A 25,385-nucleotide genomic window follows, 5' to 3' on the forward strand; every position below is an offset into this window, starting at 1 on the left:
ACTAGACAGATAAGGTGAAGAGGAGTATTTTAGAAAAAAGAGCCAGATCCATAAACACTTTGAAAGCCCAGCATGCAGAGATTTAATCCCAAAGGGTGGGAAGAGAGGGGAGGCCGATACCCTTACTCACACAGGATCCATGATTGTCCTCCCCTGCCCCAATCCAGTGCTTTGAACCCTGTTCTGTCCCTAGGGAATGTCTGCCAAGGCTGGAGATATTTGTGATGGTCACAACAGGTATAGGAGGTGCCACTGGTATCTGGAGTACTGGTGTGACGCTGTGGGTTAATGTGCTGGACTGCAAAGTTGGTTTGAACTGCAAGATCGGTGGTTCAAGCTCACCAGCCGCTCCCTGGAAACCCTACACAGGGTCGCTATGGGTCGAAACTGAGTCGATGGCACACAACAACAACTGGCATCTAGTGAGTAGAGCCCAAAGGTGTTCCTGAGAATACTGCAGTATGTACACAATGATTCCAAGTTGGTTTGCCCCTCCAGGATTTATCACACCCTCTAACTAATGGACACAGGGCTTATACACAGGTTGGCCAGTACCCACTCTCCCCGAGCCATCCTGCCTTCCCCCTTTGCAGTCTGGAGCTCCGGTCCTCAGCATCAGAAAGCCCATCCCCACGCAAGCACGTGAGTGCACAGCTCCCGTGCATGATGTAGGCGCATCAGGATTTTCACATGCATTCGCACACGCAAAACAATCTGGGAAGTCTGTCCCTCGCTTAATTGAATTAAAGGACTGGGGTTTGGCAGGACATTGTGTATCTGAGCTGCAGTTTCTTACAGACATTTCAGCGGGATGGGACAGTTCAGGCTTCCCGCTCCCCAGGGGGGCAGGCTTCTTCTTTCCCCTTCTCCTGTCTCAGAGGCTGATAGGTCAGGGGCACCCCTGCTCCTCTTCCCCTTTCAGTTTCTGCTGCTGAGAAGCTGGCCTCCTGAGAGGGCCAAGCAACTGTCAGGAGCAGAAGGCACCCCCTCTTCCAGTTCCTCCTTCCAGGTTTTCGGCTGTCAGTGCTTCTGCCCCTGCATAGTGAGAGGGAGCAGAGGGGTGTGACTGGTTGGAAGAGAGATGTTCCTTGGCCAGGATGTAATGCCACCAAACTCAGACTGAAAGATGGAATGGTTTGGCCTTAGGGATTTAGGGAGGATGCAGCCAAGAGCCCTAATGAAGGGGGGATGCTGGGAGAAGAGGCAGCACTAAAAAAGACCTTGGGGTAGACCACCTCTTCCAGTCTCCTACCCCCACCTAAAGGGAGTCTTTAGGGCAGAGGGCATGCTTTTGAGGCTCTCTTCAGCCCTCCCCCAGTTCATGTTCATCATTCTATGGCCCTTGCCTTGGTATGCTCTGGGACTGGTGGGCCTGTCTGGATATCCTCAGCTCCAATTATTGATGGCACATGTACCCACTCTTGCTTACCCCTTGAGGAACAGAGGAGGTGAGCTCAGGCCTCTCTGGGAAGTCCCCAGATCCCAACTCACTGCATCCCGCAAAGAGGCCCTGATGGCGCCACTCCTAGTCCCTAGCAGAGGGCTTTGGAAAGGGCCCTCATCTGGAGTGGGTCCAAGACCCAGCCTGGGCCTCCTGGGGCACCATCTCCCAGCATGTACTGCCCTTCCTGGCACCCGGCCTTGTGCATGCCTTCATGGGTTGCCCACTGTACTCAGAATTCCAAGACAAGTCAAATAGCCTTCGCCCCAAGTCTAGGACCAGCCCTTCAGGCTTGCCAATAGCTGGTGTCTCAGGCTTCCGGGATGTCCAGGCACCATTGCTGCCATGACCCTGGGTGGGGTAGGTGAGGCCTGGGTTGAGGAACAGACTTCTCACAGCCTGCGAAGAGGACTGGGGGGCCAAGGAAGTACCCAGCCAGGCACTGTGAAGCGATCTGCAGCACCCAGGGGCGGGGGTGGGGGGGACAGGCTCACCTCGGCTAACCTCCTGCTGAACAAAGGGGCCTTTCTCCATGCCCGCCGGAGGGTGCGCCCGCCCAGCCAGCCGCTGCTGCCACTGCAGAGAACTGCTGGTTTTTTTTTTTTTTCTTCCTGACTTTTCTCCATTTCTCTCCCTGTCTCTGGCTCCCAATCTCTGACTTTTACTCCCCATTTTTCACTTTTTGAGAAAGGGGTGTAAGAAAGAAACCTTCCTTTTCAAAAACATTTATCAAGTGCAGAGGCAGGTCTGTGTTGCCAAAAGGCGGGGGTAGGGGTGGGTGGGAAGGAGATGGGGTGTCGGTGGGGGTAGTGGGAACAGTCTTGAGACCATATGGCCAAAGCCTCCCCAAATCAAAGGTGGTAGCTGTACTCTGGGGAAAGTGGGCAGGCTGCCCCGTGCACCTGGCCAGCATGGTCTTCTACCTCTAACTTCTTGCTAGCCCTGTCCCATGCCCCTTCAGCTGGCCCCTTCACTGCAAGCTGTTCCTAATCAATGAGAGCGAAAAAGGGAAATTCAGCCTGCAATTCAGGGGATGTGTTTGGTGGGCGGTGGTAGCAGTTACTTCCCTAGTGTGCTGCCTGAGCTCCAGTGGCCCAATCCTAGTCCGGTCCTCTCCTTCGTTCTCCCTGCTGGGGCCTTGTGGGTGTGGAGAGAAAACACCAGGCCCTCTCTGGACCAGCCTGCCCACATGTTCTACTGTTAACTCACTGCGCCACCTAGCTACAGCATCTGGAAGTGCAGTGGCCGCTTCCTCCCCTGTGGGCTAAGCCTGCTGGCCTGGAAGTGCCCTTTGGTCGTTTAAGGCATCAAGATGGGAATTTGGTACCTGCTTACCTAGAAGTTCAAGGAGCTCTGGTAGCGTAATGGTTACGAGTCAGGCTACTAATCTCAGGTCAGCAGTTTGAAACTACCAGCTGTTCTGCAGGAGAAAGATGAGGCTTTCTGTGACTGTAAAGATTTATAGTCTCAGAAACCCAATACAGGGTCGCTATGAGTCAGAACTAATGCCATGGCACACAACTACCACCAACAAATCTTGGAGTCCTGGTATGGCGTTGTAGGTTAATGCGCTGGACTGCAAAGTTGGTTTGAACCGCAAGGTTGACAGTTCAAGCTCATCTGCTGCTCCTTGGAAACCCTATGCAGGGTCACTGTGGGTTGGAGCCGACTCTACAGCACTTAACAACAACCTAGAAGTTTGGTGTCATTTTCCCCTCCAGTGGGCCTGGACTGTTGCCCCCTATTAACTGTTAACTTGTGTACTGTATGCGTGGCCCAGCCTTCTGTAAGGAATCTCCCACTGCTCCTCAAGATCACAGTGCCAATGAAATGCAAGGTCCCCAAAGCCCCATCAATGCCTTAAGTATGCATGATGCATTACGGTCTGTACAACTTGTTCCATCTCCCCAATATATGTTCTGTCCCCCATACTGCTCCTGCCTGAGTTAGGTCTTGGTTGCATAGGGAGGGAATGGAAAGACAGGTCTGGAATTTGAACCCCAGGCATCCGTCTACCATATAGTGCTGTCTGTGCCCCTCAGGAGGGTGCCCATCCACTTAGCCCAGCTTAGCCCAGGCTTTGCACACAAGTGGGACCTTTAGAGTCAAAGATCTAAATTCTGCACATTTGAGGGATCTCCTAGGTGGGGAGAGGAGGTCTGCACTTGTTCCCCCTGAAGGAGGAGAAACTGGTTCCCTCTCAGGCTGCTCTGGCTTCAGACAGCGAGCCGGTGTTGGGGCACAGCTGCTCCCCAGTCGGCTTGGACTTTGTGGAAGGTATAAGCCAGACTGTGACTTCGAGGTCAATTCATTGGGTGTGAGCATCAGGGGCTGAGTGTAGGAAAGCTTTTTTCTCCGCTGTAGGTGGAGGTGACAGCTATCAAGTGCTTCTGTACCCGGTAATCAGTGGGAAGAAGAGTCTTGGCCAGACTTCTAGGGCACAGGGTCGAAGGACTCGAGTGTTGCTGTCTGAGATGGAGTCTAGCTCTCTCTGTGTGCTAGCCCTGGCCCAGTCAGAGGCTCCTAGTGTTGGGGAGACACGGGAGGAAGAGCACTTGGGGTCTAGCCTCCAGGTCAGACACCACCACCACCACCACCACTGCCGTCAAGTCATTGCCGACTCATCATGACCCTTTAGGGCAGAGCAGAACTACTATATAGGGTTCTGAGACTGTAAATCTTTATGGAAGCAGACAGTCTCATTTTTCTCTGTTGGAGCGGCTGGTGGGTTCAAATCGCCAACTTTGCAGTTAGCAGCCCACTGCATCACCAAGGCTCCTTCAGGCAAGGCAAGTTTATGTGCCATGGAGTCGATTCCGACTCATAGTGACCCTTATAGGGTTTCCAAGGCTGTAAATCTTTACGGGAGCAGAACGCCTCATCTTTCTCCCACGGAACAGCTGGTAGTTTTGAACTGCTGACCTTGCAGTTCGCAGCCCGATTCGTAACTACTATGCTACCAGAGCTCCTCCAGGCAAGGAAAGAGTACCATTTAAACCCCGGATTAGAATGTGTGGCTTACATCTTGCCACAGGCAAGCACCCAGCTACTTCTCATGGAGGAGCCTCCTTTGGAGTCATTGACCTGGGTGCCGGTACTGTTCGGTGGTGGTGGTGGTGGTTATGTGCTGTAGAGTCGGTTCCGACTCATAGCGACCCTGTATAGGGTTTCTGAGGCTGTACATCTTTCTCCCAGGGAATTGCTGGTAGTTTCGAACTTCTGACCTTGAGGTTAGCAGCCCAACTTGTAACCACTATGCTATCGGTACTCCTTGGTACTGTTCTGTAGAGGAGAGGAAATTTAGAACCCTTGGGACTTGGTCACCCTGAGGACCAGAGACAGGTGGCCTCCAGCCAGCTCCTACTTCCCTGCAAGGACCCGGAGCCAGTGGAGATAGATGGGTTCTGCTGGATTTTTCTTCCTATCCCCCCAGGTTTCCTGGGTGGGATTCTCCCAAGCAAAGAGCACAGTGGGAGGGCAAGTGGGGTAGGACTTTTGAAGGTCGATGGAGAGGGAGTGAAAGGAGAGTGAAGTCCTGCCGCTCCCCTAGACCCACCATCCCTGCTCTGCCTCTCTGTGGGACTCACTTTTTCCACCATCTTCCTTGGCCAGTTGCTCCTTCTGAGAGCCTCCTTCACATCCTCTCCCTTCCCTCTGAAGGAATGGGATGAGGGGAGGGGTAAGTTGGGCTCCCTTGTCCTGGGGTCCTGGGGTCTCCCTCCACTCCTCACCCTGCTGAGCGCTTGTCAGACAGATGTTGGCAGCTGGATGAAGCCCAGGCAGTTGTGTGCAAGAAGCTACTCTTGAGTGTTTTGGGGAAAATGTTTTCCCTTCTTTTTTTTTGCTTCTTTCATTTGATTTTTCTTAAAGAAGTCACTTCTTCCTGCTTTCTTCTCCTGTCTTTGCTGTGTCCCACTTTTCCGGACTGCCTAACTTTCTCTGATTCTTTCTGATACAGTCTTCTAGTCTTTGAACTCCTACTCTTCTCTTTTGGCCTCTGGCTCTTTTCATTAGTCTTTTGGTCACTCTCTTGCTCCGCGGTTCACTATCTCCTCCCCTTTTCCACCCAAACTCCGCTTGTTTCAAGATATGCCCCTGAGTGGCTTCCAGAACCTGTGCCTTTTCATCCCGGGTTGGCATTGTTGCCCTGCGGACTCTGTCCCTTTACAAATAATTAGAGCAAGGGCAAGTGTCTTGGGGGATGGGGGGACTATTAATAGTCCCAAGAGCAGCTGGGGGTGAGGGTGGTTGTCTGGACAGGCCTGGCCTCAGCAGCTCAAAGGGCCCAGAAAGGGCAGAGCTGGAAATAGAGAGGGCTGCAGTGGGGAGGGGAGCAGCTCCCTCACCAGGAGTGCAGTCCCTCTGGTCTTGGCTTGAGGGGTGGGAGGGCATTCTCCACTTTGTCTCTGCCCATCCTTTTGAGGAGGGGACATGCTCCAGTGGCTGGAAGCCACTTTTCTGGACCATACAGTCATATGAGTCTTAGCCCCAGGGCCTCTTGGAAATGCTGGCTCTGGCTGCCAGCTGAGTCTTGGCGAGGTCAGCAATTCTAGGAGAGGTGCTATGGCCCCCCGAGGCATTGCCAGCCAAGCCTCTGGTGTCCTCAGCTCTCTGTACCCTAAGAGCTGTGGTGGGAAGGCCCCTGGGCCCAGTGCCCTCTAGGATCCAGAGGGAAGACCAAGATCTCCCCTTCCCTGCCTCTCTCCACCCCAGGTGTCCTGTCCTGAGGCAGGTGGTTCCACCACCAAGTGATGAGCACAGCCTGTAGGAGGCATCTCTGTTCTGTCTGTTATTTGCAGATAATCCAGCCCCGAGGGAGTTCCTCTGCCTGCTGGCTGTGGTCTCTGGGACAAGACATCAAAAACTGTCCTCTAAGCCATCATATAACAAAGAGAATAAGCTTCTGAGTTGGAGCTGGGTGTGTGTGTGGGGGGGGGGGGGGGGGGCGGGGATGCAGCTCCTGGAAGGAGGAGTACAATTTCAGCAAGTAGAGATGAAGAGCAGTAGAATCCAGGTGGGCCAGGTCTCCAGCAGCCCTGAGGGGCAGGTGTTCCTCCATATTACAGGCAGGAGGCAGTTTATAATGTGACCCAGGTCACTCAGCTGGTAGATGCTGGAACATGAATGGGAACTAAGGGAGAGAGCCCTTTTCACTGATTCTGGCTGCCCACCTTCTCTCTCTACTTTCCCTTCCCCCATGCTAGATTCCCTTTGCCCCCTCTATGCTAGGGGCCAGATCAGCCCACCCCTGGATGAAGTCTCCGCAGTGGTAGAGCACCCCCGTTGGCCACCTTTTTAGAAGTTAAAGCAGGCTCAGGGTAGAGCAGGAAGACTTGACACTCACTGTACCCTGCCACGTGTCCCTCCCTCTGCCTGCTTCAGTGGCTGCCTTGTAAGGTGGGAATTCTGAGAGTCCTAACAGCTGGGCACCTCTGGAACATCTGGAAGAGTGTACCTGCTGAGCACAGGGTCTACTCCTTCACTCTGTAAACCGTCCTTACACCTTCATACCTGAGGCTCTTACAAACAACAGACTCAGGGGAGGCTGACATTCTGCTTGGCCTTTGGAGAAAGCAGCTAGCACCCCAGAACCATCCTGCTGGCGTCTCCAGGTGCTGCCGTGGGTGAGGAGTCTCGTTTCTGAGCGGCTGCTGGATAGCATGCCGGGGATGAGGTGGACTTGGTGGGGTGCTGAGCAGACTCCCGGGCCTCGCCTCTTTCCCTCTTTCTGTCTACTAGGCTCCTCTCTTCTTCCGGTTTTGGCTCTTTGGCCCGCCACTGCCTGTCTTCCCTTGGAGAGGCAGGGATGCCCTCCCCTGCCCCTCCCCTGAGTGGGCCTTGCTGCTTCATGAGGCTGTTGAAGAAGTCTTTCTCAGCAGGGCCCAAGGGCTGCCTGCTGGGATGGAGGGCAGCAGTTTACCTGAGTCTTTTGTTGTCTTAGAGGAAAGCCATGAATTTAGGGACATCTTTCTAGTTGTGAGAAGCACTGGACTGCTAACCCAAAGGTCAGTAATTCAAACCCATCAGCTGCTCCAAGGGAGAAAAATGAGGCTATCTGCTCCCATAAAGATTTACAGCCTTGGAAATATATAGGATCACTCTGATTTCAGAATCAACTCGATGGCAATAGATTGATTTATTTATTTTCCCTAACAAGGAGCACTAGTAGTGCATTGGATCAAATATTGGGCTCCTAACCAAAAGGTGGGTGGTTGACACCCACCAGCCACTCTATGGGAGAAAGTGAAGCAGTCTGCTTTCGTAAAGATACAGTCTCGGCGATCCTATGGAGCCATCCTACTCTTTTCTATGTTGTTGTTGTTGTTAAGTACCATGGAGTCGGTTCTGACTCTTTACGGGAGCACAAAGCCTCATCTTTCTCCTGTGAAACAGCTGGTGGTTTCGAACTACCGACCTTGAGGTTAGCAGCCTGGATCATAACCACTATGCTACCAGAGCACCTACTCTGTCCTATAGGTCGCTACAAGTCTCAGTTGACTTGACAGCAGTGGATTTGGGGGTCTTCTAGTTATGAGGGTTAGGTCCTCCTCGTCTCTATATGCAGGGGGTTCATCAAAGGAAGACAACCTTCTTCACAGGGGTGCCATCTAGGGGCCAAAGCTCTCTGTTCTCCCAGGTACCAAGTGAACAGATAGACTGGCCTCCTTCTTCCTTCACACAGCCTCGCTGCCAGGCCTCCTGAAAACCTACTGTAGCCACCCAGGCCCTCGGTCCCTGAGAGCAGCACTTCTTCCGGGTCAGTGCCCTGGCTGAGTGGAGGGGCCCAGCCCACCTTCCCCGAGCTCCCTCTTGGAGCACTGTGGGTCTAGATCCTAGTGTGTGTGGTATGAGGCCCTGACCTGTCCTCCTCCTCTCCCAGCAGGTGGCTCAAGTCAAAGTCTGGAGCCTCCTTGGATCCATACAGGGAGGAGGTTGAGGAGACTATGGGTGTGTGTACATGTATTTGTGCACACATGCTTGTGCAGGACCAGAGGTTGAGAGGGGGCCACAGAGAAGGAGGACAATACCGGAAGCCAGGCACCAAAGCTGAGCCCCGCCCTCCTATGCCCTCTGGCTGCCCTCCCTCCTCAAGGACTTCCTGGGTCCCCTGCGTCTCCTTTTGCGGAGACTGGAGAGCCCCTTCATGACCCGCCCCCTAACCCCCCACCCCCCCATCTGTCCGCCTCACTCCTCCTTAGGGTGTCTCAGATTCTCGGACTTGGGTTTCAGGAGGTACAATAGTTACATTCTCCAGCCTTGATGGCTGCAGGCCGGGCCTCTGGCTCCCCTTGAGATTGGGTTTCCCGTGCCCGGGACACTCCGGAATTGGGGAGGAGGGGCATGCATGCGGGGGCATGGGGAGGTGCCCTGAACCACATCAACCCTTCAAAGGATAGGATGCCGCTGCTGGTACCCAGATACCCACAACCCAGAGCCTGGGGAGGTGTCAGAGGTCCTGGACTTTTCTCTGACCCAGTGCTTGGCACTGAGTGTACCGAGTTCATGCGTACATGCAGGGGCTCACTCTCCCCTACAAGGAGCAGAGGAAACATCACAGGTTTGCGTGTGTCTTGGCACATCAGAAGTGTGCTCACCTAAGTGTCTGCCTTGCCTGGGTGTGCACATGTGGTTTCGAGAGAGGCCAGGGGGGCGGGGGCAGTTGGACGCCAAGGTACACGCAACCCTGAGGCTGAGCATTTGAGGTAACAAGCAGGAATTTCTCCCTTGCCTAACGGGAGCCATAAATATCTCCTGGTCTGTAGCTGGGAATATATGTATGTATATATTAAAAACACACCATCAATCGGGGTTTATGTGCAATGCTGGCCTCCTCCTGGCAGCTGGATCCTCCCCCTCTAGGGCTCTGCTGAAAAGGCAAAAAGTCGTTTTGGAAACACAGGCCTGCCCACCCCCTCATGCAAGCACGCAAGCATGCACACGAGCACATACACACACATACAAGCTGAGTTGGGAGAGGACAGGGAATTGGGGAGAGGAAACTGAAAGAGAAGGAAGGTCAGAGGGATGGAGGGGAGTCACAGAGGCAGAGATCCGAATAAATTGGGAAGGTAGGGCTTGGGGGGCCTCGCGCCTGCCTATTCCAGGGAATGAGGAAGCACCTGGGGAAGGGAGGTGCTGAGCCTGGTCCTACCGTGCTCTGGGTGCTCCACCAGAATATCTCCAGTCAGTACAGAGGAGTGATAGGTGACATGTAGACGATCAGGAAGTGGCCGGACCAGGAGCCAAACCCCACTTATTCCGGGGAGCCCACTCCAGCCCTTGCTGAGACAGAATCCAGATTTATTGCCTGCTCCTTCACAGTCCTTCCTTCTCGAAGCTTTTGCAGTGACCAGAGTCCCGCAACACCATGGACAGAAAAGGCCTTTGTCTCAAGTATATGAGAAACCAGGTCCCAGGGGAAGGATGGATAGACGGACAGCAGAGCCATGTGCTTGTGAGCTACATGCCAGCCTGACCCCCCAGCAGCATGGAAAATGAACTGTGACCTCGGAGTCCCTCTCCATGTGACCCCTGACACATGACAGGGCAGGACATTGATCTGGACACAATGCATTTGATGGGCATGGAAGGGCCTCCAACCTCATCAGTCGAAGATGGAGGAGCCTTCAATCTCTTGGGGCTGTGTAGGTGGTAGCCACTTCCCCTGACCCCACCCTTCCCCTTCCCCTTCCTCTCCCTCTAGGAAGTGATGGGAGCCTTTGTCTTTGAAGGAAGGTACCAGGAGGGCCCAGGATCTCAGGGTGTAGGAACTCAGAGTGCCTGCTACTCTGATGCCAATGCCGAAAAAGCTTCCAGGGGATGGGCCTGGGCCCTGGCCCAGAGGGGCCACAGACCTGGGCTGCAGAGGATAAAGACTGACATTGGGCACTATCTCTGTCTCTCCACTTGCCCACAGTTCACATGCAGGCCCACCTGACAGGGTCTCCCAGGGGCAGGGGGCTGACAGAGGATCAGGGCACGGAAGACAGAGCAAGGGGCACAGTCAAGTAAGTCGTTGAGAAGGCCTTGCACCTTTAGCCGCGTGGCGCCAGAGCGCCCCAGCTGTTCGGCAGTTAAGTTCCCTCCTGAGCTATTGGCAGTGGGCAGTGTGCAGGGCCTGTGAACAGGAGATAAAGAGTTCAGGCCGAGTGTTTTCGCTCACTAACTGTGGATTTGTGTGTTTGTTCAGCTGGTGGCTCTGATAAGCCCCGTTCTGCCAGATAAAAGCCAAGCAGCCCTGGGACAGGGCCTGGGGAGGGTGAAAAAAGGAGCTGCTCTTCTGTTCTCCACAGTGCCACTATTCTGGACCCTGACGTGGAAGGGAGTTGAGGCCAGAGAAGCTAGGATGCCTCCTGGCGATGTTAGCCAAGGGCATAGCTCCCCATTCCCCTGGGCTCTCTACAGCAGACCTAAACCTTGATGTAGGGCTCTCCACAGAGCCTGGTGCATGGGGGCTTCTCTGCCCTCCTGCCAGCCATGCTGGGTGCCTGCCAGCCCCTGACCCTCATCTGTGTCCAAGGCACATCCCTGAGCTGAGGCGTGGACCAGGGCCGGCCTGCCTCCCATCCCATCTCTGACTGTCCCATAGTCTAGTGGGCAGGGTTCCATTCTCGCTCCATTCTTGGAGCCTCTGGGCTTCCTTGGGGGTTTCAGCGACCTTGGAGTGGAGCAGTGGTGTCCCAGCCCCTGGGCCTCGGCCTTCCCTGCCCGCCTGCTCTCCAATTGTGGCTTGAACAAGACCGTGGGGCTCTGGCCACAGCTGCCCCTGCGGCCAGGGCTGGCTCCTGAGCCTCCGAGGCTGGGCCCAGATTTCCAGTGTGTCTGCCTTTTGTCCCCGGGCTGAGCTGAGCATGCTGGGGACTGGCGGTGGCGGCATTGTGGGCCCTGGCTGGGCCGCCAGCCGTAAGATGGCTGCCAAGGCTTAAAATGGCTGCCAGCAGCGAGCGGGTGAGCTTGGAGGCGTGTGGTCGTGGCACCGCCTGAGGCCCGGGAACTGGCTCCAACTCTCCCCTTTATAGTGCACCCGTAAACAATCATAGGAACACCGTTTGGGGGGCAGTTTCTTGGTTTAAAGTGATTTTCTGTCTGCCGCGCCTTCCTGGATCCCCCATTTGTCTCTGCCTCGTGGCTGGCCCACCTCCATCTCTTTGTCGTCTTCTCTCTCATCTTTCTGTCCCTGAACTGAGTATGCGCGTGCGCACCACCTCGGCGGCGTGTGGCTCTGTCTCCCCCCAGCCATGGCTGGGGCTGGAATCCGTGCCCCCGGTGTGGACACCAGACTGTCCTCCTTCAATCCCAGCCATGGACCTTGGCCTGGAGGGCTCAGTGGGGACCCAGTTGATCCAGGGACAGATGGGGTCAGGAGTCGGGCCCCAGAGCCTGCACACCCGGGCCTGAATCCATGCCCTTTGGAGCAGTGAACTAGGGCCCAGGGAGGCAGCAGCCACAGCGCCTGTGTTCCAAGAGGCCCAAAAGTGGGCACCTGTCACCTTGGGCTCCCACCTAGACCTACTGGGGCTTGCCTCAGACCCAAGGAGGCAAGAAAAGACTCTGCTGAGAGAGTGGCATGTTGTCCCTGGTTATGGTGCAGAAAAGTGGCTCTCCCAGGAAGCGTGGAGGCTCTCCTGTGGGCTCCCTCCCAAGCCAAGAATGCCACTAGCAAAAGGAGGGTCTGTGAGGTAGCTTCTAGTCTCCGGGTCCCTGGGGGTGAGTGCGAGGGGGAGGTGGAAGGCACACCCCAGTCTGTAGGGGGCAAGAGATCCTGCATACATACGTTTTCTTTGTAAACCTGTGCTCTTTGGATACTTACAATGACACAAATTTCAAATGAGGTAAAGGATGGAGATGTAGGCAACCTGCCCTTGCCCACTGGTCACACAGAGGCAGGTGGCAACCAGGAATTGAGCTGTGCAGGACCTTGGCTCTGAAAGCTGGGGGACGACGGGGGTTGCCATTCTGTCTGCCCATCTCCTAGACTGGCCTCACTCCTGGTAGGTCACTCCTCGATGGCCTGGCTGGCTGGGAGGCTGGTGCAACAAGGACGCCTGGGCCAGCAGGTGGGTGGGGGACGAAAGCAGGAGAAGCCCCAGCCCACACCAGGGCACCCGTATTCAGATGCCACCCGCATGTTGTCCCCCCCCCACAAGCAGCTGATTCTGCAATAAATGCCTGCCCCATAACCTGCCCTGGCCCCACCTCTTTGCCAACCTCTCACCAGCTGTCGTGCCCAGGCAGGCATTCGGGAGGTCCCCGTTGTGCCCCTGGCACACAAAGCTTTGAGGGCATGGGGGGTAGGGGCGGAGGGCTTTCCCAAGCTCAGCAAAATATTCACACGCACACTCCACCCTGCCCCCAGTCCTGTGCGCTCCCACCACACAATGGGCCCTTGTCTCGGGGCTCCCTCTGAGCAGCTGTAGCACTGGGCCATGAGACATCCCAGACAGGCTGGCACAGAACGGGCGACGGTGTCAGGGGTAAACCTCCCCCTCTGGGTTGCCAGGCACTGCCTGTGAGCACAGAGGTGAAGTGGGGGTGGGGTGGGCTGACAGGGATGGAGTTAATTAAAGGAAGGGGGTGCTCCCCTGGGAGCTAGAGTATGTGAAGCTGGGGGTCCTGGGGTCCATCCTAGCTGTGGACAGAGATGGGCACTAGTTTAGAGGGTGGCTTCTCCAAGGTGTCCTCCTTGCCTGACTCGAGGCCAGTGATTAATGCTCAACCACGAGGGACTTTGCCCCCAGAGCACATCGGGCAGTGTCTGGAGACATCTATGGTTGTCACAGCTGGAAGTGTGGCTGATTTCTAGGGGTGGAGGCCAGGGATGCGGCTGCCATGCACAGGGTGGGCCCCCCACAGCTGAGAATGGTCCAGCCAATGTCTGTGGAACAAAGGAGGTCACACCTGTGCCAGGTGTGAACCTGCCTCTCCTTCCCCTTTCTCTGGGCTCCCCAAGTCTCCCAGGTTGGCTCAAGGAGAGGTGAATGTGTTGGCCAGCCTGCGTGGGCAATGAGTACTACTGGCTTGGCTGGGGTTTTTGTGTGAAATTTGATCTTTGATCTGTCCTTCCTTTGTGTTTCCTGCAGAATCCGGACAATCAGATAGTTCAAACCAGCAAGGAGATGCGGACATCAAACCACTGCCCAACGGTCAGTGCCCCCTGCTGACCTGGTCTCCCCCCATTCTTCCCCTTCATTTCACTGTCTCCTGTCCCCAACGGGAGAGGGATAGTCGTGGTGCTGTGCCTTTGAGTCAGTTCTGACTCATGTTGTTGTTGTTGTTAAGCACCATGGAGTCAGTTCCGACTCATAGTGACCCTGCACAGGGTTTCTGAGGCTGCAAATCTTTACGGGAGCAGAAAGCCTCATCTTTCTCCCGCGGAGCAGCTGGTGACCCTGTAGACCTTAACAAGAGCAGAAAGCCTCATTTTTCTCCCATGGAGTGGCTGGTAGATTTGAACAGCTGAACTTGTGGTTAGCAGCCCAGCTCATAACCCAGTATGCTACCAGAGCTCCTTGATGGGAGAGAGCTCACCCAAAATACACCTCCTCTTCAGTGTCCACTTGAAGGTGCAAGGTCCAGCTTGGGTGGGAAATGGAACTTGAGAGGGAGGGAGAGCTGTGGGGGAAAACATACAGGCAACTCCCCCCCCCCAACATACACACCCATCCCAGCCTTGCCTTGACTCACTCCCCCTTTTCCTTTTACAGGGCACTTAAGTTTCCAGGACTGTTTTGTGACTTCTGGGGTCTGGAACGTGACCGAGCTGGTGAGAGTATCACAGAGTAAGTAACTTTCTTCCTTCTAGGTCTGAGCCCAGCTGAGAGGGGGTGGTGAGCATATAGGGCTCAGACATGTTGGGGTGCCCTAGGGGCTGAGGGCTGGATGCTTCCAGGGACACCCTCTGCCTATGTCATTGTACTGAATGGATTGGCATCAGTCAGACCCTAGGGCTCTAGTCTACTGATTTGGAGGGAAGGAAAAAAAAAAAAAAATCAACCAAAGGGCTTGTCCCTAAGGACCTGCAGTCCAGAAGAGGGTTCTTCAGCTGTCTAGGCAGGTCTGCGTGCACCTGGGCTCCCAGGAAGCCGTTGGCAGTGAGACAAGCTCTAGTCATATCACCTTTTTTTTTAATGTTTTATTGTGAATTACATGATAGTTTTCATGGGAGAACTTTAGTTTTACATTCATTCCATCGTATATCATCTCATTGCCATGGTTCGAATCCCCTCCATGCATCATCAACCACCCAAAGGGTATATCCCAGAAACCCGCCCCCTACACTTCCCCCTCCTCCCCCCAGTTTCTGGTCCATAGTCCCAGTGGCTTCATCACTCCGTGTCATCATCATCTCTACCTCCATCTCAGGCATCTCTGTTTCTCTGGGTAGGATCCCGCTCTCGGCTCTTCTCCATTGATGGTCTCAGAGGTCTCTGCGCCTATCCTGGAGATTTAATCACTTCCTTCCTTGTTACAAAACTTCTACCTTTGCATTTCCAACCCTCATAGTCCATCCTGATAAGCATTATTCACTACAGAATCATGAGTTACCCATCTGTATCTCCTTTCATCCTTTCATTGCTTCCCCAGCTCCTGTTGCTACGGCATCAGGGCCCAACTTCTCGCTGGCGGACCTGGAGAGTCCTAGCTACTACAACATCAACCAGGTGACCCTGGGGCGGCGGTCCATCACCTCCCCTCCTTCCACCAGGTGAGCCTAGCACCTTACCTTCTCACCTCCACCCCAGGCTATCCCAGGTGCCGCCTGCATGCCTCAGAATGTCATCCTCAGGGGACTGGTTCTGAGACCCCTTTGACCCTTGGGCTCAGCCATTGTCAGAGCTGTTGACTTAGTGCCAGGTTGGCTCAGCTCTCAGCCTGGGTCACAAGCCCAGGTAGGGCTCTGCTCTGAAGGCACTCCTGAAGTGACTGAGTCAAGGAGGTTTCTCTCAGGGATTTATACAAGGGACCCCTACAGGCATGGGGCGAGCACTCCAGGGAAAAACAACAGCCGAGGTCACCTCACGGGGGGTGGGGGTGGGGGGGGGGGGGGTGTTGGAAGCCAGAAAAAAAGGCGTTTCAACTTCATCCTTGGACAGTGAGGACTTCCAAGCAAGAGCTTTCCTAAAGCGTCCCCTGCCCAGCAGCTGGGTGCATGGGGGTGGGACTGATGGCTAGTTAAGAGGCCATTGGACAGTCTGATTGAGAGAGGGAGGGGTGGAGTTGAAAGAAGTCTAGGGAGAGGAGCCCTATTCAGTCATGTAGGGTAGAGTAGGATCTTGTCTTTATTGAAAATTGTGATACTTTTGGTCAGCATGACTTTTTTGGCATTCATTGTGATCTTTTAAAGTGTTATATTAAAATACTGTTTATCTAGATGATTGAGTTTTGTGTCCCAAGTGAGTGCCCTGCTCACCTTGCCCTGGTCTGGCCCTCAGGCAGATGGGATGCAGTGGGTGTGGGAGAGAAAACACTTGAGAGTTTTGGCTGAGCTCACTGACTTTAGCAGCTCGAGGAACTGTGGAGGAAGAGGAACAGAAATTTTGGAGCCTTTGCCTCCAGGAAGCATGGGACTAGAGAGCTTTTTAACTCTAGGTGACATGATCTGAACACCTAGAGCTTCGTCCCAGCCTTGTCCCATTTGACCTCTCCTCCTCCTTCCAGCACCACCAAGCGCCCCAAGTCCATTGATGACAGCGAGATGGAGAGCCCCGTGGATGATGTGTTCTATCCTGGGACAGGCCGCTCCCCAGCAGCTGGCAGTAGCCAGTCCAGTGGGTGGCCCAATGATGTGGATACAGGTATGGACAAGAGGCATCTCCTCTTCTTACTGGTTCCCTTACTGTCGAAGGGCACTGCCCAGAGACCTCTGGCCCCAGGCAGTTGAAGAGACACAGCCTCTTCTTCAGAGTCTCCTGACCCCTTCTTTTGGCATGTTACTTGAGTAGGTAACCCCTGTCTTATGAGCTACATGGTTCAAAGCAGTTTCTGAACCTGGGCATGGATGACATTTGCGGCTGGATTATTCTTGATCATGGGGTCCCACTCTCCTGTACATTTCAGGGTTGTGGATTACAGGATGCTTAGCAGTATCCATGGCCACTAGATGCCAGTAGAATTTCCTCCCCAGGTGTGACAACCAAAAATGTCTCCAGCCATTACAGAATGTCCCCTAGACATTCCAGGGACAGAATTATCCCAGGTAAAATATGGTGGTCTAAAGGGCCCAGCATCACATGTTGTTGTTGTATGCCATTGAGTTGGTTCCGACTCATAGCCACCCTGTGTAGGATTTCCGAGAAGGGGCTGGTGGGTTTGAACCGCTGACCTTGCAGTCCTGATCAGAAACCAGGAGAGCATGAGCAGAAACTTTAGACAGGTAGATAGCTGGAGAAGGGAGAATCCCTAGGAAGTCAGCTCAACACTTCCCAATCACTTTAACCACCCTCTTCTGTCAAGCCCACCCACCCTCACCGCCAATTGCCAGCTGAGTGTGTGAGCATACTGGGGGAGCCCAGGTGGAACAGGGTGGGTGTGCACCTGTGTGTGACATGGTCTGTGTGTGTGTACATGCATGTGAGTCGGGTGAGGAGAGGCAGTGCCACTTGTGTGTATATGTGTATGTGTGTGCATGCAAACACGTTCGGGGATCTTGAAAGCTGGGAGTACAGCCCCCGAGTGTGCGGGCACCAAGAGGGCTGATGAAGCCGGTGGGTAAGGACTTGGTTCTCTGATGCAGGCGGATGAGGGTCTGAGCTAATGTTGCTATGTTTGATTTTCAGATATGTCCTCAGCTATAATAGAAAGGTGTATGGGTAGCAAGGCAGAAGGGAGGGGTGGTGCTTGCTGCTCCCCAGCTGCCCCCTGAATGTAGAGTTCTGGGCTCCTGGGAGGAGAGTTGGAGGGCTGGGCCCTGACCTGGGGCTGAAGGGAGGGTCTGTAGACCACCAGAGCAGGCTTGACTTTTCAGAACACAGGGTGTCCCCTCCCAGGGTCTGGGCCAGTCATAGCTTCTCTGGGGATCCTAGATCCCAGAAAAAGAAGGGGTTTTGAGAAGGCCCTGAAGGCTCTGAGGCTGGGTCCCAGATCCCAGGCCAGGGCCTCAGACAGGGCTGCCTTCTGGAAGGATTGCACCAGGAAGTGTCTGTATCCCCAGACCCTTCTTGCCTGAGCAGCCCTCCTCTCCCTGGCCTATGCACTCTCTTTTCTGGGCTGTCTGCTCTTCTGCCCACCATCTCTACTTCGTCCAGCAGCCCTGTCATGCCCCCAGTGTCCTCCTGCCACACCCCAGCTCCCTCACTTCTCCCTCTTTTCCTCTGACATCCCCTCCCCCCCCATGTTGTTTCTCTGTGCTGCCGACAAATCGCCAATTAAGCAGCCCAGCTGCAGGACAGGCAACAGCTGGGGAGGCGCTGTGCAGCAGGGGACAGCTGTGCACAGCTGGTGGGGAGCCCCCCCTCCCCACCATGCCAGCTATCAGGTGGCACACAGCTGCCGCCAGATAACACCTCTGCTGGCAGCGGAGTGTTCTCCCTCCCCCTCCTCTTCCCTCTGCGGTTAAAAGGGTTCTTACTTCTTTATTCTGCAACCCCCTCCCAGCCCTCAACCAAAATGAATTCAGTTTGCCCCTGAAGAATGGGAGCTTTAGAAATTTGCCTCTGCCCCGCCTGACCCCTCCCAGCCTTAGCACCTCTAAGTTCAGGCCTGGACAGCAGCAGCGAGCTCCCAAGGGAGAGCAGGTCTGCCTGGCCAGGGGGTGTTGCTTGCTGCCAGGGCACCACTCTGCCCTGGCATCGTTTGGACACCATGTCTGCTGATCACAGAGGTGACTTAGGTTGGTGACATCAGGTTTCTAGAGGCAGAGCTCAGGTGGGGTGTCCTCTGCACCCACCCCTTACCTTCTGCTGGTGTTACTACCTCTACCTCAGTCACCGGGAGCAGAGTAAACCAGGAGCAGAGCAAACCCCCCAAACAACATACCCTACAGCAGCCTGGCGTTGAATTCCTTGGTGGAAAACATGTTTCTGGGACAATTTTGCACCCAGTGCTCAGGCCACAGCAGCCTGAAGACTCCCCAGACCCTGTCCCTACCTGCCCTCTCCTCTGAGTAGTGGTTGCTGATCTTCCCTGTGACTGGCCTACGAGGCAGGTTGTGCTCCCTGCCCAGCACTGCCCCCAGGGGAAATTAAGAGCAAAGCAAGAAGCCCAGGATACCCTGGAGCAGACCCCTGCCCATCCCTCCCAGGTTTACCGCCTCCCTCCACCTCCACCACCCACCACTCCTGCATTGCTCAGCCCGCAGAGCTTGGTACCTGCTTGTCAGGGGCCAGCATGGGCCCCCTTGCTCAGCCCCTGCTCAGCGCACACAGCTCCCCTGTCACCCAGGAAGCTGCTCCTCGGCTGCCCAGGCCAGCCTGAGAGATGGAGAGAGAGTGGTGGGGAGGGCCCTCGCTCGGGAAAGGCGAACCACTGGCTCCTGCCTTGCCCTGCTCCTGCCGGCCCAGCCCAGCTAAACCTGCCCTGTGTGCTGATTCCTCCCCCCCAGGCCCGGCTTCTCTTAAGAAGTCAGGAAAGCTGGACTTCTGCAGTGCCCTCTCCTCCCAGAGCAGCTCCCCGCGCATGGCTTTCACCCACCACCCGCTGCCTGTGCTTGCTGGAGTCAGACCAGGTGAGAAATGGGGGGTGGGCACTGCTGAGGGGGACAGTGGGGAGGCGGCTGAGCTCAGAGGGGCAGCTGCACATGAGGAGCAACCCCAGAGTGCCAGCCCCACACTTTTGGAATGGGCCAGGCAGGGCGGCAATGGGTGGGCATGGGCGCAGACCTTCCCCTCTGCCCACAGCACATCCTCTGTGAACTAGGCTGGAGGGCCCTCTGGCCTCCTCACCTCAGACCCCACCACCACAAGCCCCAGCACTCGCTCACCTGCTGCTTCCTCTCTAGTGTGTACGTGCCAGCCAATGTGTGGGCTACGAGCGAGCACAGGGTCATCCTGACCTGTCCACCACAGAGGCCTGAAGCCACCCCTGTCCTATCTCTCCTCCAGCTGTGGGGGGTGAGTGCTGGGACGCCCCTGCCTTCTCTGGCTGAGCCAGGGTCTGGCTTCCCAGCATTAACTGGCTCTGATCCTGGGCAAGCCAGCTCTTGCTTCTATTGAGTAGGAAATTGGGAGGCTTCCGGCTGCCTTCTCCCCCACTTCAGAGGAAGATATTCCTGTGGGTGGGTGGAGTCAGGCAAGAAGTTGGGAGAGCTGACCTCCTCAATCTCCTGTACCTCCTCAGCACCTATCTGGCAGAAGGAGACTTTAACTCTGCCTTGTATACATCCCTGTATGGATTTGGCAGTCTCCTGGGCCTTACTCTGGGACATTGGGAACAGCAGGTTTGCTCTCCCAGCCTCCTCCTCGAGGCCTCCTGGCAGGGAGCCCAGAGGCCAGCAGTGCTGGGCTGGGCAGGGTGAGGTAGACAGCTCTGCTCAGCTTTTATGAACTCCAGAGAGAAGTTTCCTCAGCCCCTAATGAAACTGAGAGCAAGAGCAAGTTGATTGGAAACAGACGGGGAGCGAGGGGCTCACAGCAGTGAGGAAGAGCTGGGGCCTGTGCAGGGAATCATGTGCTCGTGGGCCCCGGCTTGAGGGTGCACGTGTGAGAGCAGTGGGCCTGAGCAGATGAGCACGGCACTGGAAGTGGTGGCCAGCCACTCACCTCTGTGTATGGACACGCGTGTGCGGGTATAGGCAGGCCCCCGTGTACTTCTCCAGAGCTCCACAGAGCCATTTTCTTTCTCTCAGCCTTCACTCAGACTCTCACTCAGAGCCTGGACCCCGTGAAGCCAGCTCAACACACCTCCCAAGTGTAACGTTTAAGGGAGCATCAAAAAGTCAGTTCTTCAGGATCAAGAATATTTTAGTGCCACATCTTTTTTAAATAAAAAATAAAACAAAATATGATGAACAAATATCAAGATTTTTAAAAAGACAGTATCCAACCCTATACTTACAAGACGTAGCCTTGGCTTGCCCAACGCTGGTCTTGGTTTCAGTCAAACATTGATTATAAAAACAGAAGGCTGCTGATGGGTCGTCGCATGCTGATTTTATTTAATAGTTATAACATGAGAAAACGAGATTTGTCTCCATGGCTGAGTTTTAAAGGTGCTGTCTTAAGTGTGTGCCGGAGACCACTACCTCATTCACCTCACCCAAGCACCTGCTTTTACTCCTGTGTTCTTTTCCTCTGGCTCCCCCTTCCTCTGACCTATACTATGCCCTTTCTCTTGTGGATTCCCTCTCATGACGCTCATGTCTCCCCCGCGTGCCTGCAGGGAGCCCCCGGGCCACAGCGTCGGCGCTACACTTCCCTTCCACGTCGATCATTCAGCAGTCGAGCCCGTATTTCACACACCCCACCATCCGCTACCACCACCACCACGGACAGGACTCGCTGAAGGAGTTTGTGCAGTTTGTGTGTTCAGACGGCTCTGGCCAGGCCACCGGACAGGTGAGTCCGGGGGACCCCTGGAGTCCCACTGCAGTCTCATCTCTGTGTCTGTTTGTCTGTCTTGGGGCTCACAGGGAGAGGACCAGGAAACTGGGAGGCCTCTGGGCTGAAGCAGCAGGGAGCTGGTAGCGTTGAATGCCTCGGTTTTCCACGTCTCCGGTGGGGGTCCATCTATCAGGCCAGGGCCTGTTCATCCTGGTCCAGAGAGGCAGTGGCTGGAGTGCCCACCTCTCCTTCCCTGTGGTCTCTGTACCCCTGGCAGAAGTGAACCCATAATCTATCCAATCCAGTGCTGGACAAACACTCCTCTCGGACCTCAGCGATCCAAAGATTTGGTAGGTTCTAGACCAGGGTTTCCCAACCACTGCACTGTTGCTATTTGGGGCTCCATGGTACTTTGTAATGGTCCCAGGGGACCATTACAGAGGCTTTTGGTGGCCTGTTTATAAGTGTCATCAGACCTTCAGTCAGTTAGGGTTCGGGAGCATTTGAAATCCTTCTAATCCTGGGAGAGGCCTTCTCCCTGTGGTTCCACTGCCCCTCCCATCAATGGGCCCTCACACCCTGGTTCCTAATAAGCAGAAATGCGGCTCAAACTGAAGGAATGACCACAGAAGTTAGGGGGCCAGAGATGACCCTTCCATGGGACAGTAGTCCTCATTTAGTCTTCTAAGAGCCAAGCCTCTCCCCCACCCCACTCCAGGGACCACATGTGTTAGAACACAGGGGTCTCGACACCTCTGGAAAGGTTCTGGAGGCCCGGTAGCAGGCTGCCTTTTGAGAAGGCCCCTCTTCTCCAGTCCAGCAGTTCCACTTAGAAACCTATGTGAGAAGGGAGGATGTGCAAATGGCCCTGGTGGGGAAAGGTGCCCTGGAAGCCTTCTTAGTGCCCACAAAGGGTTGTGGCTCAGTGCTGCCTCCGGAGTGTGCTCTGCCTGAAGTGGGCATTTGCTGAGTGCTGGCTAGTGGATTTGGAGCGAGGCCTGGGAGGGAAAACATGTACATGGAACTCCCAGGCCCTGTCTGGCCTCCCCTGCTCCTCGCTGTTCAGAACGGAAGCTGCCGTTCCTCTTCTGCCCCCCTTGCTCTCGCTCCTTCAACTTTCCTTGTCTCCTGTCCCTTTTACCCGCGAGGGTATCTCTTACTGACTCTGCAGCTCCTTAGCATACACGTAGCCTGTGCCCCCTCTCTGGATAAGTTCCATCCACTTTGAGGGGTATTATGTAGGGAAGAGGAGTCCTGGTGTGGCGCTGTGGGTTAATGAGCTGGACTGCAAAGTCACTTTGAACCGCAAGCTCGGTGGTTCAAGCTCACTAGCTGCTCCTTGGAAACCCTGTACAGAGTCAGTATGGGTCGGTCGAAACTGACTCGATGGCACTTAACAACAAAAACAACAATGTAGGGAAGAATGGTTGTGACCTTTACAGCTACCACCAGCCTGTCTCCCAGCCCTCAAGGGGCCTGGAGTTTGGAGTTTGGCTTGCTAAAATCTGAGAGGCCAGGGACGTTGCCTGGCCTGCCTTCTCACCTACAGAGGTGCCCAGGGCTTGGAATCAGAATGAGGCTGATCTCAGGACCAGTTTAGCCCAAGGAGCCCAGCCTAACCCTTCTGAGTCATTCAGTCCCTCGCCTATCCTGAGGGCAGCATCTGGGCCTCTCCCCCCTAGTTTTCAGGATTGAGGGCTCGCTCTTCCTACCAGATTCTCTTCTTGAGGCAGGCTCTTGCTCTGAGTGGATCGTGGACAAAACGAGGCAGATAGGACTGCAAACAGCAACTCGTAGTCAAGCTGAGAGTATCACCCAGCTGGGCTGGGCTGGCCTGGGTTTTGTCATATGCCTGTGGTACTGAAAAGACAAAGAGAGTGGGTAATAGTACCACCCTTGCTCTATGACCACCTTTAGTGCGTTGGTTCTCAAACTGCATACATGAGAGTCACCTGAAGGGGCTGGACCTCACTCACAGAGCCCTGATTCAGTAGGTCTTCGGTGGGAACTAAGAATCTGTGTTTCTAACAAGTTCTCAGATGATGCTGATGTTATTGTTGGTCGAGGGACTCCACTTTCAGAATAGGATCACAGTCTTGAGAATCTGAAGTTACATGTTTATCTTTCCGGAAAATACATGTGTCCATACATTTTAGAGACCATTTCAGGGGTCGCAGATGCCCCTGTAGTGTGTCCTTGGGGCCCAGGTGGTGGTGGTGGTTATGTGCCGTGGAGTCAGAACCGACCCATAGCGACCCTGTACAGGGTTTCCGAGGCTGTATATCTTTACGGGAGCAGAACGCCTCATCTTTCTCCCGCGGAACAGCTGGCAGTTTCGAACTGCTGACCTTGCGGTTCACAGCCTGATTCGTAACCACTATGCTACCAGAGCTCCTTAAAGTCCTCTAATTTAGATGAATCAAGTCAGCAAAGGCCACAGCCAGATAGAATAACCATTCGGATGAGATGCTGTGGGTAGAAAGAGGATGTCTGAGAAGCTGTATTTCATACAGTGGGAATAGATCACTAGTTAAACGCAATGGAGACGCCACAGGGCCTGATGGGCGAGTTTGGGCCCAGGCTCAACTCTGACAACCAATGAGAGAGCAATCAGCCCTGTAGAAGACTTGCTAGAAGGCTTTAGGCACTGCAAAATTGCAAGACTGTAAGGTTTTTAAACCTTGATTTGTACCTCTGCCCGAGTGGACACATCCTAATCTACAGAGGGGCTGGTGGGAAATTACATCGAAGAACTGCATTTTGTAAATCACGGGGTCTCCATGGCTTGCTGTATTGGACCAGCATTAGTGTTAGCAATGAGATTAGTGATTTTGATTTTCCTAGAGGAGCCAGACTGTGATGAGACAGAAGCAGAGGCTTCCGTTGTGGCAGGGCCTGTCTGGATTACTCCCGGGCTCCAGCCCCTCAGAAAGGCCCTGAGAGAATGAGAGAATGTAATCTGTCAGAACTTCTCCAGCTCTTGCTCCCATGGAAGGACATGGTTAGAACAAGCCAGGCCATGGAAAATAAGGGGAAGCAGGCCGCTGGTCATACGTAACTCAGTGTCTGCCTGTAAAGCTGGAAACCCCTGCCCTCTGGAAGCCAGAGAGCCAACCAGAGACACAATGGGACCCCAGCCAGGGCACAGAGGGGGACCGGTAGCCATGGATTGCTTTTGTCAGGAGCCCTTAAGAGGGACAATATATCAGCCCTGAATACTGATCATTCGGAGTCAAGGATCACTTGACCCAAAGCTGTCACAGAGTGCCAGAGTGAACAGAGGGCACGATCTGTGTGGGTTAGTTACAGAGTACTCAGATTTTAACACCTACCAGGACAGATGAAGAGATTTCATTGCAGGTCATGTCTCCTGACAGGTGATGTCCTGCTGTCTTGTCAGGGGGCCAATAACCAGACTGCCCAAGGCAGAGAGAGAAAACAAGCAGGTGAAATCCAGAGTTTGGATGGCTCCAAAAGCGGGGATAGTCTTTCCTGAACGGGCTGGAAAGGTGTGAGAAAGGATATTCCAGACGGAAGGTTCTGCAGTGAGCGATAGTGTGGAGTCCAGGCAGCCCTGATGGTGTTCTGGGACCACCAACTGATTTGGAATGAGAAGGGCCTGGAGAGAAAGGTCCAGGTGTGGAAGACCCCCTCAGGCTCATGATGGGGCACTTGGCTTCCCGGATTGAGGAGTTTATAGTTTATGTCGGATCTACGTAGTTAGAGCCCTAGGAGATTTCAAAGGAAGGGAGAAACCTGAGGTAACTCTGAACCAGGGAAGAGGGTTGCTCAGCTTTTGGAAAGAATACGTAAGAGCTCGGAGTCAGGTAGACATGATGCTGTGGTATAAGTGTTGGGCTGCTAACCACAAGATTGGTGGTTCAAGTTCACCAGCTGCCCCACAGGAGAAACATGAGGCTGTTTGCTCCTGCAAAGATTTACAGTCTCAGGAACCCTATATAGTGTAACTGTGAGTCAGAATCAACTCGATGGCAGTAGGAATCTTGGTTTTTCAGTGGAGAGAGCACCTACTGGCTTAAAACCTCTATGTCCCATTTGTGAAGTGGAGAGAGTAGAGTTTCCCGCTCAGCAGGCTTCCTCAGCCTCAACACCCACCTGTTCACCCATCAGAAGGTTTCAGACATCACCAGTGCCCACCCCAACAGGGGGCAGGATCAGACCCAGTTGAGAGCTGCTGCCTTACAGAGCAGTTGGGGAACTAGTCATAATATCAGTGAAGTGCCTGGCACAGAGGCCCACTAGAAGGTTCCTTGTCATGGTGTTGGTAGTGGTTGTGTGCTTTGGAGTCCATTCCAATTCATAACAATCCTGTATAGGGTTCCCGATGCTATAAATCTTTACAGGAGAAGAAAGCTTCATCTTTCTCTCATGGAGTGGCTGGTAGGTTGGAACTGCTGACCCTTGCTGTTAGCAGACCAACTCGTAACCCACCAGAGCTTGTTTCCTTG

The 25,385-nt window shown here is 54.4% G+C and overlaps 1 protein-coding gene across 3 annotated transcripts in view; it reads left to right on the forward strand.

The window, feature by feature from the left end:
* The window catches only part of NFIX (nuclear factor I/X (CCAAT-binding transcription factor)), a 66,920-nt gene that overhangs the window by 33,848 nt on the left and 7,687 nt on the right, over window positions 1-25,385 (forward strand). For all 3 annotated transcript variants that reach the window (XM_006874270.1, XM_006874268.1, XM_006874269.1), the window contains 6 exons: window positions 13,522-13,584; window positions 14,146-14,220; window positions 15,026-15,146; window positions 16,100-16,236; window positions 18,981-19,103; window positions 20,756-20,931. In XM_006874270.1, the coding sequence (XP_006874332.1) occupies window positions 13,522-13,584; window positions 14,146-14,220; window positions 15,026-15,146; window positions 16,100-16,236; window positions 18,981-19,103; window positions 20,756-20,931 (695 nt within the window). The remainder of the gene's footprint in view (window positions 1-13,521; window positions 13,585-14,145; window positions 14,221-15,025; window positions 15,147-16,099; window positions 16,237-18,980; window positions 19,104-20,755; window positions 20,932-25,385) is intronic.

The sequence above is a fragment of the Chrysochloris asiatica genome, unplaced genomic scaffold (genome assembly GCF_000296735.1).
Source record: "Chrysochloris asiatica unplaced genomic scaffold, ChrAsi1.0 scaffold00268, whole genome shotgun sequence".
NCBI classification, from domain to species: domain Eukaryota; kingdom Metazoa; phylum Chordata; class Mammalia; order Afrosoricida; family Chrysochloridae; genus Chrysochloris; species Chrysochloris asiatica.